The sequence below is a fragment of the Sciurus carolinensis genome, chromosome 18 (assembly GCF_902686445.1).
Source record: "Sciurus carolinensis chromosome 18, mSciCar1.2, whole genome shotgun sequence".
Taxonomy (NCBI): Eukaryota; Metazoa; Chordata; class Mammalia; order Rodentia; family Sciuridae; genus Sciurus; species Sciurus carolinensis.
In genome coordinates, this window is record NC_062230.1 from 37,886,631 (window position 1) to 37,905,110 (window position 18,480).

Genomic DNA, 18,480 nt, shown 5'->3' on the forward strand with positions numbered 1-18,480 from the left:
CCAGCAACTGGGCAGGCTGGGGAGGCTGAGGTAGGAGGATTGCAAGCTAAAGGCCAGCCTCAGCAATTTAGTAAGGCCCTAAGCAACTTAGCAAGACCCCGTCTCAAAATTAAAAAATAAAATAATAATGTCTGCTAGTCCCTCAGGGACCCATGCAGCTGGTCGTCTGGCCTCCTGGGGCAGTGCAGGGAGGCAGCCCACCATCTCTGCCCCACTTCACTCAGACGCAGCCTCACCAGAAACTCTGCCCACCTGGGGTGACTGAGTGCTTGCTCAACCTCACAGCGGGGCCTCCCACCCCATGGCCACCCAAGCCAGTCTCAGTGGGACCTACCTGCACTGGGCGGCTGCCCAGGAAGTTCAAATCCATGTTCTCTCCAAAGAGGTAACCCTCAGGATGGGGGGTGTCGAATTTCTCACCTCCCATGAAGAAGTGTGAGGCAAAGTAGTTTCCTGTTTAAAAAAGGAAATAGAGTTGCAGGTTCGGAGGCTCAAGAAACCTGGCCCTCAAGGAGAGTCCATTCTAGAGAAGCCGGCCTGCGCCTGGCCCCGAGCTGTCCCTCTGGCCCCACCCCTTCCAAGGTGCCCACCAGCCTCTGACACGGCCAGTTTCAACACACTGCCCCCCGCCCCTGCTCTAGACCCATCAGCTGTCCTAAACTCCACGTGGTTTCCCTCTGTAGTGGATGAGCAGTGTCTCCCACAAGGACACATGCAGGTCCCACCTGACCCTGCACGTGACCTCATTTGGAAACAGTCTTTGCAGGTGGAAACAAGTGAAGATGAGGTCCTGACTATGCTGCAGTGGCCCTCGATCCAGTGCCTGGTGTCTTCACAAGAGAAACACAGAAGCACACAGATGTGAAGGCAACAGGGATTAGAGGGACACAGCCAGAAGCCCAGGAGGGACAGGGACGCTGGACCTTCAGAGGGAGGCCAGCCCCACTGAAGCCTTGACTCCCGACTTCTGGTTTCTAGAACTACGAGAACGCTGCTGTTGCTTCAAGTCACTCTTAGGGGTCATTTGTCACAGCTGTCCCAGGAAATCAACGTTCCCTGACCTCAGACTAAGTCAGTGCCCCAAACACAAGCCCCAAAGATGTCTTCTCAGCTATGACCACAGATGAAAAGTATGTGGATCCAGTCACTTCGGTTGCATCTGGCTCCACACAAAGACTGAGGTTGCAGCAGACACAATGACCACCACAGTGTTCCACAAAACAGGTCGGCACACACCAAGTCCTTTCTGGACTGTTCCTCTTAAATCTGTGACCTCCAGCTGGGCACAGTAGTGTGCACTGTAATTCTAGTGGCTTAGGAGGCTGAGGTAGGAGGACCTCAAATTCAAAGCCAGCCTCAGCAATTTAGTGAGGCCCTGTCTCAAAGTTAAAAAAAAAAAAAAAAAAAAAAAAAAGCTGGGGATGTGGTTCAGCGGTAAAGCACCCCTGGGTTCAAGCCCCACTACCAAAAATAAATAAATAAATAGGCTTGCAGTCTCCACCCTGAATCCACTTGGTGAGCACTCTCCCTCCACTCGCACCCAGCTCTGCCCCAGGTTCTGAGGGCCAAGACCTCCAGGGGCTCCAAAGTTAGGGTAGTTTTAGGCTTTCTGCTCTTCAGCAGAACAAATGCTACAAACTCTCACCTCTGGATCAAGAGGCAACAGGCGACTACTACTTCTTGTTTGCTTTACTCTATTTTGTGAATTTTCTACCTGTAACATACACTACTTGCAACCAACAAATTATTTTTAAACGATGTAAGACGGGCACAGGAGGTTTGCTGGCAGTGGTTACAATATCACAGAAGCCACAGTCCAGGAGAGAAGGATGGAGATCGTCTGAAGGTCAAAGCACAAGACACTGAACTCTACAAAGGTGGACCCAATGCTGCCAGCGCACACTCCATCCTTTTTCCTGGTGCACTGTAGCCGTGGGTACTGATGGGATCTGCTGCTACACATTCCTATGTGCCACAATATAATACAGCCACTATCCCACCCCAGGGGCTGGGTGTAGCTCCGTGGTAGAGCACTTGCCTAGCATGCATGAGGCCCTGGGTTCAATCCTCAACGCCACATAAATAAATAAAATACAATAAATAAAATAAATTAAAAAATAAAATAAAATAGTTGTAGATTGTGTCCATCTACAACTAAAAATTTTTTAAAAACTGACGCCCCAGCACATCCCCCTCCTTGCCACCTCCCCCACCCCGTCCCTTTCCTCTTCTGATTCCCCTTTGATTCTCCTGAGATCCCCACCCCAACCCCTCGTTTCCTTTTTCCTCTCTAGCTTCCACATGAGAGAAAACAGATGAGCCTTGACCTTCTAAGTTCAACTTATTTTTTGAAATACTTTTTAGTTGGCAATGGACCTTTATTTATTTATATGCAGTGCTGAGAATCGAACCCCCCCAGTGACTCCCACGAACTAGGCAAGCACTCTGCCACAGTCACACCTACAACCCCAGCCCACGAGACCCAAGTTCAACTTATACTGCTTAACATGATGGTCTCTAATTCCATCCATTTTCCTGCAAATGACATATTTCATTTTTTCTTTAAGGCTGAATAAAACTTCATTGTTTCTGTGCCTGTGTGGATATACATAGTTTTTTTTTTTTTTTTTTTTTTTTTTGTACCAGGATTGAAACCAAGGGCACTTAGCCACTGAGCCACATCCCTGGCCCTTTTTATTTTTTGAGACAGGGTCTCATTAGGTTGATTACAACCTCACTAAATTGTTGAGGCTGGCTTTGAACCTGCGATCCTCCTGCCTCAGCCTCCAGAGCCACTGGGATTACAAGCATGCACCACCACGCCTGGCTATACCACATTCCCTTTATCCATTCAACTACTAAAGGATACCTAGGTTGTTTCCGTAGTTTGGCTATTGTGAATTGTGCTGTGATAAACATGGGTATGCCTGTATTACTGTAGTAAGAACACTTTAATTCTTCAAGATAAATTCTGAGGAGTGTACAGCTGGGTCTTATGGTGGTTCCATGCCCTCTTTTTTTTTTTTCCCCCCAGTGCTGGGGATTGAATGGAAGACTTTGAGCAAGTTAGGCAAGTGTCCTACCGCTGAGCCATATCCCCAGCCCCTCTCCATGCCTAGTCTTTTGAGGAGCCTCCTTATTGATTTCCAAAGTGGTTGTTATGACTTGGATGTGAGGTGTCCCCCAAAAGCTCACGTGTGAGACAGTGTAAGAAGGTTCAGAGAAATTGGGTTCTGAGAGTATTAAACTAATCAGTGAATTAATCCCTGATGGGATTAACTGAGTGGTAACTGGAGGCAGGTGGGGTGTGGCTGGAGGAGGTTGGAATTGGGGCATGGCTTTGGGGTGTACATATTTATATCTGGAGAGTGGAGTCTCTCAGTTTCCTGATCACCTGATGAAAGCTGCTTCCCTCAACACCCTCTCCCACCATGAGGTTCTGCCTCACCTTGAGCCCCGAGGACTAACGTCACCTTCTATGGACTAAAACCTCTGAAACCGTGAGCCCTCAAATAAACTTTTCCTCCTTTAAAATTGTTCTGGTCAGATCACTTAGTCACAGCTGCAAAATAGCTGACTAGAACAGCAGTTATACTAGTGAACAGTCCCACCAACAGTGTGAAAGTGTTCCTTTTTCTCCACATCTGCTCCAGCATTTGTTATTTGTATTCTTGATGACTGCCATTCTGACTGGTGAGATGAAATCTCAGTAGTTTTGATTTGCTACTGATTATCAAAACCTTGTTAATTCTCATTACTTGTTTATTTATTTATTTATTTGTTTGTTTGTTTGTTTTGCGGTGCTGGGGATTGAACCCAGGGCCTTGTGCATGCAAGGCAAGCAGTCTACCAACTGAGTTATCTCACCAGCCCTCATTACTTGTTTATTGGATCAAGGTTTCTTTACATAAAAAATAGTGCTAGCTGGGAACAGTGGCCCATGCCTTTAATCCCAGTTACCTGGGAGGCTGAGGTAGGAAGAAGTCAGCCTGGGCAATTTGGAGAGATTCCTGCTCACGATGACAAACAAAAAAGGCTGGGCACGTAGCTGGGTGGCAGAGCTCCTGCTTTGGCAGTGCGAGGACCTGGCTCAATCCTGGTACAGCAGCAAGAAGAAAAGGAGCTAGAATTGACACTGAAATGGGTACTGTCTCAGCAACAGGTCATGTTTAATTGTCAGAACATGAACGAACTGAATCAACAGGGCAGGGGTGGGTAGCCCAACCAGAAACATTTTCAACATATTTTGGTATTTCTGCCTGTTATTGGTAAAAACGGTAGCATTTATGTTGATCAGTTGGGAATTTGTCACAGCCATTTAAACTATGTGAAAATTCTCTCAAAGCATTATAGATATGAATTTTTTCAGGTTCTAATTACAACTTAAGTACATATTTGGGTTGCAGACATGCACAGTATAATCAACAAGACTTTCAAGCATTTAAAAAAAAAAAAGAGCCAAGTCCCATCCCATCCTCATCAAAAGGGAAGTGCACGGTGGCAGTGGGCGAGCCAGGACTCCGAGTGTCCAGGGCTGGCATGGGACGGCACTCGCCTGCAGCTGCTGACACAGACAGGAGGAAGGGAACACGCGCCACGGGGGTCCTGGAGCTCACGTGGGGACACCCACACGGGGCCCCGAGGCCAGGAAGGCATGATGGGCGTCAGGGAGATGCCAGTCCTGTGTTTTTCCTCAAGAGAGGATGAAACAAATGAGCAGTGCTGACCGTAAGTCCCAGGCGAAGGAGTCTGTGCACTGTTGTGTGTGTGACCTCACTTTCCAGGGCTGGGGGCCACCCAGGACCTCACACTCACTCGGCAGTGCGCCGCCACCAGGCGCATCCCAAGCCCTTTCTGAACAAGATCTTGCTATGCTGCTGAGGCTGTCCTCAAGCTTACGATCCTCCCGCCTCAGCCCCTGCGGTCACTGGGATTACAGGCGTGCACCCGTGCCCAGCTTATATTTCATATACTATTTTTAAATTTGTTCTTTTTAGTTACACATGGCTGTAGAATGTATTTTGACATATCACACACACATGGAGTATAACTTCTCATTCTTGAGATTGTTCACGATGTGGAGTTACACGGGTCGTGTAGTCACACGTGAACATAGGAAAGAAATGTCTGGTTCCTTTTACTGTCTTTCCCACTCCCATCTCCCCTTCATTCCCCCATTCCTCCCTGTCTAATTCAGTGAACTTCCCCTTCTGCCCCCTCCATTGTGAGTCAGCATCCGCTTTGACGTTTTGGGATTGGCTTATTTCACTTAGCAAGACAGTCTCCAGTTCCATTCATTTACCAGCAAATGCCATAATTTCATTCTTCTTTATGGCTGAGTAGTATTCCACTGTGTATATGTACCACTGCCCACAGTTTTTTAAAAGAGAATTTCTAAGGAAGGAATGTGTGCACTGGGGAAACTGGTAGCAGTTCCTGGAAGGATCAGTATGTATGTACAAGTATAAACAGGTGCACATGAATGTTGCACCTGCATGTATGGTGTACATGTCTGCATGTGCATTGTGCTTGCATGTGCATGTGTGTGTCCATGTGCACGCTCATGTTTCAGGGCCAAGAGGAGGAGGCAGAGCTGTCAGGGGGGAGGGAGAAAAAAGAAAAGAAGGTGAGAAACAAGAAGACATGACAGATGCCTAAGGCCACGTGCACTGGCTCCCCAAGCCTGCTGGGGTGGGTGTAAGCCCAGTCTCCCCTGCAGCCACTTCCCACTCAGGAAATTGAGTGCAGAAGTCTGAGCTGGGGCCCAAGCCTGTGCCCTCTGGTAGTGCCACTGCCACTCACAACGGGCAACTGTTCACACACAAAGAGCCACATGAAGGCCTTTCCTATGAGAAGGGCTGAAAACCCTTCCCTGGCCACATAAGAGGTCCTAGAAAGCCTGCTCCGGGGCAGGCACTCCAGGAGCCTCAGAGCCTGGGGGCAGTCCTTAAACACCACGCTGGGACAACTCATTGCTCAGGTCTCCCTCCTCACTGTCACCGGTCAAGCAGGACTCCAGCTCAGCTGGTTCATCTCTCTGCCCGAAGATGCAGACTCTGCTCCTATCTACAGGTGGCCAGGTGACCTGGACAATGGGGGTAAAGACCAAGCACTCCTTCACACGCGTACCTCAGAAGGGACAATAAAAGTGCCGATCATCTTTACAGATGGCTGTGGGGGTGCGGGCACGGCCAGTGGAGGGGAAGGCACGGTCCTACACAGGCCCAAGGGAGCCAAGCACACCCTGGGGTTCCTGTTGCCCTGCCACTCAGGCATGTCTGCCAGGTACCGTGTGCACTGATCAGCCTCACAACAGGAAGAGACATTACGGCACTCAGGAACAACCTGCCGAGGGAGGGCCAGGGCAGGAACAGCACAGGGGGTGTGGTGGCCTCCGCCTGCAGTCCCAGCCCCTCAGGCTGACGCAGGAGGATGGCTTGAGCCCAAGAGTTTGAGACCAGCTGGGTGACATGATGGACCCATCCCAATTAAAAAAAAAAAAAAAAAAAAAAAAGGCCACATTGGACAGCTGAACAGAAGGGTCCACACAGACCTCTGCCAGGGCATCCCCGAGGAGGGCGGGGAGGGGTGGGGAGCATAAAACAGGGCCCCACACCTCCCGAGCCCTCCGCACCGACCCTCCACTACCCAGTTTTCATTATATCCACTTCACCAGAGACCAGAGTGTGGGATCCACCAGGTCAGAGGTTCCTGGTCTGGACCCTTGAGGACCATTTGTACCCAAGCCCAGCTGGGACACCCCAACAGCCACAGGACAGCAGACCCCAAAGGTCCACTACTTCAGAAAGGCCTTCCCTGGCCACGCCCACTACAGACCCAACTGCTCATCTTCCTGAGAACAAGGCGGCCACTGTGCATCTTGGTGTCAGGATTCACTGGTCCTGAGGCCCAAGAACCACCTGCCCAGAATGCAGGTTCCAAGGGTCTGACTCAACTCGGTGGCCACATGCTGGCTGTGCCTGCCCCTAAAGGCCAGGTGCCCTCGGCCCCAGTGCTGGTCCTGCCTTGGGCACTAGCCACAGCGGCACTCGGCCTCCCCTGCTACTGCTGCCTTAGGACTCCGGGAGAAGCAAGCTGGCCAGCTGCAGGCCACTTGCACAGTCCCTGTCAAATCCTCCCGCCCTGACCGGTACCTCAGTAGCTGTTGGCTACAGTCTGTCCTCCCTCCGCCCGAGACCAGGCACCACTTACAAGTGGCCACTGTCCTGCACCCTGTGACCACCAGGCCCCACCCAGGAAGAGCAGGACACATGTGAGGGAAGGTGGATGACACTATGAATCCTGGGCACAGCAGGGGCAAGTGACCCACTCAGGCCACAGACGAGAGGTGGCATCTTTGCTGGAACTCCCTGTGTTCTCAACCTCGCCAGGCAAACCATGCCATTATCAGAGATGCCCAGGGCACCTTCCAAAGGAACACTCTGGGTCAGGTGATGCGGCTGGCTGCAGGGTCATGGCTCCCACATGCTGAAAGGAGTTGGACAGGCCAGCAGCTCAGCAGCCAGTGGTTCACTGGCTCCATCTGCTGGAAATTCTTCTCATTCTCTACTAGGACAGATATTCCCAGTCACCAGGTGCAGCATCACCAAGTAGCAGACTCAGTGCCACTAAACCTAGCTGGGCCTGGACCCGTGCGGTCAGAACATCACAGGTCCTGGAAGCGCTGCTCTCAGGAATGCCCCCCACCCACACCAGGCCCACAGCAACCCACATCCCAGGCCAGGATGGCAGTCCCCACAGCCTCAGGCCCTATCAGTAGCCCCACAGACTCAGGCCCGGTCAGTAGCCCCACAGCCTCAGGCCCAGTCACTAGCCCCACAGCCTCAGGCCCGGTCAGTAGCCCCACAGCCTCAGGCCCGATCAGTAGCCCCACAGACTCAGGCCCGATCAGTAGCCCCACAGACTCAGGCCCGGTCAGTAGCCCCACAGCCTCAGGCCTGGTCAGTAGCCCTCACAGCCTCAGACCTGGTCAGTAGCCCCACAGCCTCAGGCCCAGTCAGTAGCCCTCACAGCCTCAGACCTGGTCAGTAGCCCCACAGCCTCAGGCCTGGTCAGTAGCCCCCACAGCCCCAGGCCAGGACGGCAGCCCCACAGGCTGTGGTGTCCCAGGGGTTCTGACCTGGCTTTAGTCACCCCACTTAAGGAACCCCAGGCTGAGTCCACCTGTGTGCACAAGAGCACTCTTCTGCTTGCCACCCTGCCCTCGCCCCACCGCAATCCAGCTGGGTGACTCTGGGTCTGCCACCTAACCTCTCTAGCCTCACTGTCCCTGTCTGCAACATGGAAGAGTCACTGGCAGGAATCAGGGAAGTCAACACTGGCTGGAGCCTTGAACCCCACCTGCAGAGGAGACCCCTGTAGGCCACGGAGCTACCGTGCGAGGAGCACTGCCTGCCTGAGCTGGGGACGGCATGACCAAGTACGACTCTTGTTCACACATCTGCACGAGCTGTGGCACCTATTCTGGGAAGAGAGCTGTCCTCCCCAGTCCAGGCAGTGCCCTTCAGCAAGCAGCTTCCATCACTCCCACAGGGAGCCCCAAGTGCCAGGGCCAGGAGGCGGCAGAGAGCGGAAGAGCTGGGCAGCCGCAGGGGCAGCTGGCAAGGGGAACAATCCTACAGTCATAGACCCTGCGCTGAGCCAGGCAGGGCAGGGCAGGAGGAGGTGACCAAACACCACCCTCCATTTCACAAAACCACCCAGACAAAAGAAGCTGGAAGGCTGCACTGGACACAGCACAGGAAGCAAGCCGAATGTGACCCTGACAGGGCCAGGCGGGCGGCCACACTTGGTTTGGAGGTTGTACAGGCAGAAGTCACCACCCAGGGTCAACCAGGAAATGCAGGACATTTCCCAGAAAACTTTTGGGCCCCATGAAAAACAAAAGCCAGCTGGGCCAGGGCCAAGTCACACCCTGCTGACTGCCATGGACGGGCACAATTAAACCCAGAAGGGGTCTGGGGAAACAGGCTACCCTGGGCTTTCGTTGGGAAGCTGGGTCTATGGCAAGCAAGTGACTGGCCAAGGTCACAGATAAAGCTTCTGGCTCACCTGGGACCAAAGTCCAGCCTCGGACCAAAGCCAGGACTCTCCTCACCACACTGATCAGCTGCTCCCAAGGTGTGACATGCAAGCCCCTGAAAGGATTCCAGGTTGATCTCCAACTCCACAGCATCCTGGAGGCAGGGTGTGTTGAAAACAAGGTGGCTCCCAAGCCAGGAAGACAACAAGCTCACTCCCGCACACATCCCGAAACAAAGCCTGCCTCCCCTGGCAGGAGGGCCCTCACTGCCAGTTCCCAGCACAGGACCACCAGCCCATCCGTGTCTGGCTAGCCTCCTCCTGAGGGTTCCAGAGCTCTCACCGCCTGGACTTGGATTCTCCAGAGGGCAGGACGGTGCAGCAAAACTCAGGTACTAGATGGCAGTGGCTACTACCCAGGCCTCCAGGATCTGGGCCACTGACCAGGCCCAGGAATGCCACTGCAGACCCAGCGCCGGGTCAAGCAGAGCTCCTGTGGATAAACTGGGTTTGATAATGAGGGACACTCACATCTTACTGCCAGCCCAGCATCCTACCTCAAAACAAAAAACAAAAGGGGCCAGGGCTGTAGCTCAGAGATAGAGCACTTGCCTCCCACATGAGAGGCACTGGGTTTGATCCCCAGCACCAAATAAATATAAATAAAAAACAAAGATTTCATTCTCCCCTCCAAAATACATTACGGGGGCGGGGGGGGGGGTGCTGGGGATATAGCTTAGTGGTAGAGCATTATGTGCATGAGGCCCTGGGTGGAAACCACAGTACCCTCTCCCCCTCCACCAAAAAAATGACCTCTGAACACAGCTTTGTGGTCTTGACCATTCCAGACAAGAAAAGAGGAGGGAAGGGAAGCCCTCCCGGGAGACAAAAACTGGCTTCCTGGGGCGGGTCTTGCCTTGTTGTACTTGTCTGGCTCAGGAAACCCTCCTGCCTCGGGATCTGGAGAAGCTGGAATTACAGGCACGCACCACTACACCTTTACATTTAAACTTTTTTGTGTGTGTGCAGCACTGGGGAGGGAAGCCAGGGCCTCCAGCATGCTACACAGGCGCTCTGTCACAAGCCGCAAGCAGCCCACGGGCAAGGAGTCCTGCCTTTGGCCTCTGACAGAGGCCCCAGGGGCACAAGGCTGCAGAGAGCCCCAGCCCAGACAAGGACACTGGGAACTGGACACCTAGGCAGAGGGACGCTGGGAACTGGCCTCTCACAAAACAGGGAAAAGAGAAGCCACAACAAGCTCTCTGGGTGCAGGCAGAAAGTGTGTCCTGGAAACTCCCCGTGTCCATGACTGATGACAAACAGTGCAGGCGACCCTGGCAGCCGAGTATTACTCAACCGTAAAAGGAATGAGCACTGACACACTCCACCCAGGACGGGGCCGCAGTCTGCACCCCTCTGCCACCACTTCTTTGGGTGAACTGGTTCCAGAGTGGCCTCAAGCAGCAGGCACCGCTCTGCACGCTGGAAGCCCTCACTTCTTTAAGGACTTGGCTGTGTGCCCTCACGCCTGCTCTGAACCTTGCTGGGGGACCAGCCTGCTGTGTGATGGAACAGAGGCAGCACCTGCCTATACCTCAGACTCCACGCACCCAACGTGAACACAGGGTCAGCCCTGCAGGGACAACACAGGCCTCTGGGCAGAGCCCTCACATGGCAGCTGCTGTTGCTGCCATGTCCACCGACTACAGCGCCGGGGACACAGCCAGTGGGGAATCTGTGTTGAGCCAGGGCCCAGCTCACAAAGCCCCACACTTCCCACTGCAACAAGCGCAGAAGTCCCAGACTGACGGGCCCCAGGCACGTGCCTGCTCCGCCTCTCTCCCAGGAGGCAGGGCAGTGTGGGCATCTCCAGGGACAAAGAAGGACACGCCCCTGCAGGAGGTGCTGGTCCCCTCACCCTGCTCTCTCTGCCCCACAGCAAGAAAAGCAGGAAGGCCCTTCAGCAAGCTGATAAGTCTGCACAAAGTGCCACATTAGACGGAGCCTGCAGAGAGCAGCAGTGACAAGGGTGGTCCCTTCTGGCCACCAGGCCCCTATCAGGCAGGCCAGGGAGGCGAGTGGGCAGAATCAGGCTGGGATCAGGGGCCTAGCCTTAAATCTGGTCTTACCATGAACCCACTGTGAGTCACTGTCACCTCTGAGTCTCGGGGTCCTCACCAACAATCAGAGGCATGTGACACGAACAATGTTCCCCAAGCTGCAAGGACTGTGCATTACTTAAACACATAATTGTACTTAATATTCTCATCAAAATCAACTATTAATTAAAGAAGCGTATGAACGGGACTTTACATCACCAGAAGACTGGGGAAATCAGTGCTGCTGGCCCTTAAAAAATCGCCTCAGTGCCTCAGTATCTGGAGAGCCCACCCTCTCCCTTGGAGTCACATGACCCTTGCCTTCCTAAATAAATCTCTACTTGTGCCTAAAAAAAAAAAAAAAAAAAAAAAAAAAAAAAAAAAACGTAAAAAAGTACCATCAGGAAGTTAGAGATCCAGATAAACACTGATACATCATAAATACAGACACAGGTCATGTTCATGGACGCAGAGTCAGCATGGTAAAGATGGCAATTCTCCTAAATCAATCTATACTTTCCATGTGATTGATCCCTATTAAAATTCAGCAGACTGTCTTTGTAGAAATTGACAAACTACTTGCAAAACATATCCAAGAATGTGAGGGCTTGAGCACACCCCGGACACCACAGAGGCGGTCCTAGAGGACATGGGCTTCACGTCAACCCACCAGCAAGCTGGGTGGCAGCAGGTGCTGCTGGTGAGGCCAGACAGGGCTTCCCAGTCACAGCACTGTGCACACTGGGGGCTGTCCTGTGGCCTTTGCCCACCATGCCAACAGCACAGATACCCATCCTCAGCTGTGATGACATGTGTGTCTCCAGACATGGTGCAATGCCTGAGAGGCAGAGCTGTCCCAGATGAGACACCCTGGGACGGACATGTGCATCAAAGGGACAGAGTGAAGAGCCAGACACAAGACTTCTCACATTTGTGAGTTTTGACAAAGGTGTGAAGGCGTTTGATGGGAAGATCATCTTCACAACACATGATACTGAAGAAACTGAGTCCCACACGTGAAAGACGCCCTTGATCATCCCTCAAACCATGGCTTTCTTTTTTTTTTTTTTTTTTGGCAGTACTGGGAACTAAATCCAGGGTCTGGTAAAAGCTAGGTTATGACCTTGGGCAAGGCAAGTATTTCTTAAATAGAACTCTAAAAGCATTATTCATTTAAATGATAAACTGAAGTTCATCAAAACTTTAGAACATTTGCTCTTCAAACAAAAAACCAAACTGGAGTGAAATACTTGCAAATCATATGGTTGGCAAAGGAACTGTATCCAGAATATCTACAGAATTCTCACAACAATAAGAAGAGAATCCAATTTTTAAAAACCAGACAAAAGATTTAAACAGACCTCTTGCTCTCTCTCTCTCTCTCTCTCTCTCACACACACACACTATACAAATGGCGATAAGCACATGAAAAGATGTTCTACATCACCAGTTACTAGAGAAATGTGAATCACCAGCACAGTGGGGTCTTGCTTCCCATTGACTAGGTTGACTGAAATCAAAATGGTGGACAAGCAATGGCCAGGACAGGGACAAACCAGCCGCCTCACACACTGCTGGTAGGAAAAAAATACGCAACAGTACAGCTGCTTTGGAAGTTCCTCAAAAGGTTAAACATATAGCTCCACATTACCCAGCAACTCCACACTTAGGCGTACAGCTAGAAGAAATGAACACACAGGTCCACACAACAATTACACGTGAATGTTCACAACAGCATTGATCCTAACAGCCAAACTAAGGAAACAACCCAAATGTTCACAAGTCAGTGAACCGATAAACACGCCTTAACCACACAGAGGTATAGATGCATGCTACAACACAGCTGACCCTCGAAAACATTATGCTAAGTAAAAGAAGCCAGACACACAGAAAGAACCCATGCATTGCATGATTCCATTCATGTGAAATGTCCAGGAAAGGCAAATTTTAAAGACAGAAAGCAGAGCAGTGATGGGCCGGGGTGGGAGCAAAGGACAGAAACTGGCCACAAGCAAGCACAAACGTCTGGGAGGGAAGGAGCTGTCTGGTAGTGGGTGCAGAACTCCACACACCTACAGCTCCGAGTCTACACATCAGTCACAAGCTTGCAGTGGATGAGCTGTAAGGTGCACAAATTATACCCCAAAGCCATTAAAAGTAAAACACAACAAAAACAAACCAAGTGTCATTTGATTCAAGCTAAGAACTATCGCAGAGCACGCTGCAAGTTCCATGACAGAAGAAAATTGGATGGGGTTAGCAAGGATTTAAAAACACACCAGCAACCAATGATTCTCTTGACCTCATCCAAACTGACAGACCTGAAAAGACAATTTTCTCAGAACAGTCCACAGGAGTACCCCCTCTCTAAACCCTCTACAGTCCTCAGTCCACCTTCGGGGAACACTGAAGTACTGGTAAGGCCCCTTCTGTTTTCCAGTGACCCTCCCTGACCTTGTAGAGTTCTCAAGAACCTGGGAAGCCAGTGTATCCCCAGACACAGGACCAGGATCCTAATATCCCCAGGACAGATGAACAATGAAAGAAAATGTGTATAAGGCACCCAGAAGGAGGAGGAACAGAAAGGAAAAACATATCAGCTGGACAGGACAGCCTTTGGACTGGGCAGGCCCAGAACTCTGCTATTGCTGACTCCAAGGCCCAGGTGGCCCATGGGTTTCACCTGCAGTGCCAGCACCTATCAATTAGCAGCAGCTGGTGGGGTGTTCTGTGATGGATTCTGAAAGGAGCCCAGGCTCAGTGGAGAGGAATGTCATGAATGATTGGCAACATCTGCCACACTGGAATCAGAAAGCAGTGCTGTAAGTGCCACATATTTGTTGTCTTGTCCAATCCCCAAGTGAAGGGACACTAACAGAGGTCAGGTCCCAGGTGACGGGAGGTGCCACAGTAAACGTTCTGACATCTGTCATGCCACTGCTAAGTGACATTAGACTCTAGATCAGTCACCTAGTTTTCTTTTCAGTCAATTATACTACCATTTGCTCAAGATTTCTTATATGCCAGACAAGTCCGAGCACTCTACAAGTTACCAGCCCATTTTACAAGTGAGAAAACAGACATCCAGGGGGTTAAGCAACTTGACCAAGGTCACTCAGCCAAAGAGACAGGAAGAACACAGACGGAGCCTCGCAAGGGAAATCACGGGACTGGCAACCCCACATCAGTTCAGGCTGCCCTGCTGCTGTGCTTGGGATACAAGCAGGCAAGGAGTTCTCCCTGCACAGCAGGCAGGTGACTCCATCCCATGGGGCTACCTGGAGGCCAGGTCGGTTCCTGCCCTTGCATTCCCATAGCCCCTGACCCTCACCTTCTTTCAACCAAGGTAGGGCACTTTCTCAAACTTGAGACAATATCTGACTCACCTGGTGAATGGGCTTAAAAGGCGGGTTCCCTGGTCTCAGTAAGTCTGAAGTACAGCCTCAGAAATTGAACAAGCTTCCCTACTTCAGGGAGCAGGTGGTCTCTGACCACACTCGAAGGAAATCTGGCCTGATGGGGGTCCCAAGACACGCAGAGCCCACATCAGATCGGATGCTCAGAAACCAGCATCTGAGGGCCCCACTGGATGTCCCATGTGGTCGGGGGTCTCTCCTTTCCACCGCAAACTACCCCACAAGGAGATGGAGAGCCAGGAATGGAGCTCAAAGTTCTGGGGGCCACGCTCTGGGAACGGGGTTCCTCTGGGAGTGCGACAACTGGTCCTGGTGCCAGCGGTGCCTCCATGCGCTCGAGTCCTTGGGAAAGTCACTTCCACCTGGTGGCTCAGGTCCCTAAGCCACAAGTCAGGGTGTCCCTGTGCCCTCCACCCACTGCCATCCTGTTGCTCTCCAGCTCGGCCGATGGCCCTGCCCCTCAGCCGCTTCGCCTTCCCGGCCGCGCAGACCCCCGTGGGCCGGCCGGGAGCGAGCGCCGGTGCCGGGAGGGGCGGAGGGCGGCCGCACCAGGCTCCGCACCAGGCTCCGCACCACGCCTCCAGGACGAGGCCGGGCCGCGGCGGCGCGATCCCACCCAGGCCTCCGGGAGCGGCGCGCGAGGGCCCGGCCCAAGGTCAGCGGCCGGGAAGCCCCGGGCCGGCGCCCCTCGCGCTCGCGGCCCGAGCGACGCGAGGCGCGCTCCCCCGCCGGCGGCGCTCACCGGACTTCGGGGGGTAGCGGTAGGCCGAGTTGGCCTGGATGTCGATGTCCTCCACCCCCGCGATGCGGCGGCTCAGGATGGAGCCCATGGTGCGCGGGGCGAGGCGCGCGGGGGGCGGCGGCGTCCTCTCTGGCCGACACGGCGCGGACCAGGCCGCACGGACGCGCGTCCCCGCCGCCGCCTCGCGCCCCGCCCCGCCCGGGACGTGCGGCCCCGCGCCTGCGCGCTCGCCACCGGGCCCCGCCCGCCGCGGCCCGGCGCACCGCCCCCGGCCGGCCGGGTGGAGGGTCGCGACCCCGCGACCTCCCCACGGGAGGGCGCTCCTCTCTCTGCCCCCAATCTCAGCGTCGCCCTGGGCACCCCCTCGCTTGTCTGCACTGCCCAGGGTTCGTCGCCCGCCTACGCCCAGGAAGCGCTGCGGGGCCACCAGGCTTACCTGGGTGGTGCTCACTGGGGAAGCGCCCACCTACTTGGGCCTTGACCAGAACTCAAGGCTTAACTTCAGAATAATTCTTTTTTTTTTTTTTTTTTTTTTTTTTTTTTTTTTGTAAATAGGTCTCCCTATGTTGTCAAGGTTGGACTTGAACTCCTGGCCTCCACTGATCCTCCTGCCTCAGCCTCCCAAGTAGCTGGGACTTAGGGGCGTACCACCCGCCCGGTTTAAAACGACTACATTGGAGTCATAATTTTACAGCCCCCACTGAAGGCAGTGGACCTCTCCATTTTACACTAATGCACCAAGAGCTGCATATATGTTCTGAAAGAAAGTTTCCAAAGAATCAGGGTCAAGACTGAAACCTGGCAGTTTGCAAGATTTTTCCTGGCTTTTGACTCACTCTCACCTCTGAAGGAGGCCAAAGGGAGTTTTGTTTTTACCTATTTTTCACTTGAGGAACTGGGTTCCAAGATAGGTTTCCCAAATCAAGCCTGCTGTGCCAAGAGAACAGCTAGGAAGGCCAGGGGCTGGAAAGGTCCCACACGGTAAACTCACCTCGGTGAATTAAACACATATATTAAAATACCCTATACCTATATGACCAGTGTAACTCCCCATCATGTACAACCACAAAAATAGTAAGTTATACTCCATGTGTATATAATATGCAAAAAGACATTCAACTGGGCTGGCCTGTAGCTCAGTGGTAGAGCACTTGCCTGCACATGCAAGGCACTGGGTTTGATCCTCAGCACTACATAAAAATAAATACGTTGTGTCCATCTATAACTAAAAAATATTTTAAAAGTATATTCTACTGTCATGTATAACTAAAAACGTTAAATTTTTCTTTAAAAATATTCTATACCTTCCCAGGGACCAGAATCCACCACCCAATGATCCTTACTGTCAGTTGATCTTGCAAAGTCAAATTAATAAGATGGTTATGAGGAGACTTCGGGTTTTGGGGACTGCCTGATTAAAACTTCCTACTTACAAACAAAATGCACATTTACTGAGCACTTAATATGTGCCGGGCATTATACTGAGGGCCTGTGCATATTAGCTCATTTAATTCTCTGATGTAAGTTCTATTTTCTTTTTTTTTTTTTTTTTTTTTCGTGGCAGTACTGGAAATTAAACCCAGGGGTGCTCTGCCACTGAGCTACAAAGCCAGGCCTTTCAAAAAAATTTGTTTAATCTTTTTTTTTTTTTTTTTCTGTACCCGGGATTGAACCCAGGAGTGCTTAACCACTGAGCTGCATCCCCAGCCCTTTTTATTTTTTATTTTGAGACAAGGTCTCACTAAATTTCTGAGGTTGGATTTGAACTTGTGATCCTCCTGCCTCAGCCTCCCAAGCCACTGGATTACAGGCATGTGCCAGCATGACCAGCATAAATTCTATTTTTATTCCAAATTTACAGAACAGGAATGTGAAGCTTGGAGAAGTACCCTTCTCTGGTTGCACAATAAGTGGAAAGCTGAAATTTGCTCTTACCTTGGCACTCTCCTCTCCCAGAGATAGTAATTCTTCAATGTGCAGATGTCAAACCTCTTGTCCCTGAAGGATGAGCGTGAAGACATTCCCACCCAGGGTGGTCTTTCTTCCCTTATTTTATTTCCACTGAATCACATAACACACTTATATATGCATACATACATATATCAGCTATGCATTCAATTTATTGCCCTACCTGGTCGCAGGGAGGGAGGGAGAAGAATTCAGAAGACCATACTGTTCCCCCTGAAAAACAGCTCTAAGAGCACATCCTCCCCACAAAGCCAGCCAGGGTAGACCTTTCGCCAGCTGGATGGCTTTTTTTTTTTTTTTTTTTTTTTTTTTGGTACTTGGAATTGAACCCAGGGACACTACACCAAACTACATCCCAGCACTTTTTATTTTTTATTTTGAGACAGGGTTGCACCAAGTTACCCAGGCTGGCCTCAAATTTGCAGTCATCTAGCAAGTTCAAGGACAGCTTCAGCAACTTAGTAAGGCCCTCAGCAAATAAAAAATAAAAAGGGCTGGGGACTTACCTCAGTGGTAAAGAGTCCCTGGTTCAATTCCCAGTACAAAAAAAAAAAAATTGTGAACCTCCTGCCTCAGCCTCCCAAATCACTGGAATTATAGGCTGCACCAGGCCCAGCCAGCTGGATTTTCTTAAAACATTCTTAGCGTTTTGGACTCAAGATGCCTCAAAACCCCTTCAGCAATTTTTCTGTGCTTACTCACACACAGCAGGCAAACAGGTCCTTCCTGATTTGGTCCAAGCTCCACTATCAACATCTTGGGTGATTCGTTTATTTATTCAACAAATATTTATCATTGCAGCTACTATATGTCAGGCGATCAGCCAGGTGACAGGGATCAAATGGTAGATCATGCTAGACATGGAGCCTGCAGGCTAGTGAGGAAACAAACACCTCCATTAACTGGCCATGTGTACTTGTGAATGTTGGCAAGGTCTTCAACCTCCCTGGCTCGCAGGTAAGATAAGGGTGGTGCTGGAATGGCTTCCCTCCTCCTCCCCCCATCTCCTGGCCCCAGCTGTCAGGTCCCATCCCAGCCTGCTAAGAAATCCAAAGTCCACCCTCCAGCAGGCTGATCCTGACCGAAAACAAGGTTTTTTTTTCCTTCTTTGCTACCCCTGGGAAAACAAGCTGACTGAGATGGAGCACAAGTGGCCATCGGGGTGACCTTCACCCTAACCAGCCCCATCAAATCCACCCCTGCAAGAAGGCTG

At 51.6% G+C, this 18,480-nt stretch overlaps 1 protein-coding gene across 3 annotated transcripts in view; it reads right to left on the reverse strand.

Annotated features, from left to right (window-relative positions):
* Positions 1 to 15,505, reverse strand: part of Mgrn1 (mahogunin ring finger 1) — a 38,338-nt gene extending 22,833 nt beyond the window's left edge. For 2 of the 3 annotated variants that reach the window (XM_047533634.1, XM_047533633.1), the window contains exons 1-2: positions 15,300 to 15,505; positions 335 to 453 (exon numbers count right to left, since the gene is read on the reverse strand). In XM_047533634.1, coding sequence (XP_047389590.1) covers positions 335 to 453; positions 15,300 to 15,387 — 207 coding nt within the window. In that variant the 5' untranslated portion in view covers positions 15,388 to 15,505. Of the gene's footprint in view, positions 1 to 334; positions 454 to 14,527; positions 15,204 to 15,299 lie in introns of those variants that run through there. The other variant, XM_047533635.1, reaches the window with a different exon arrangement.
* Positions 15,506 to 18,480: the final 2,975 nt, after the last annotated feature.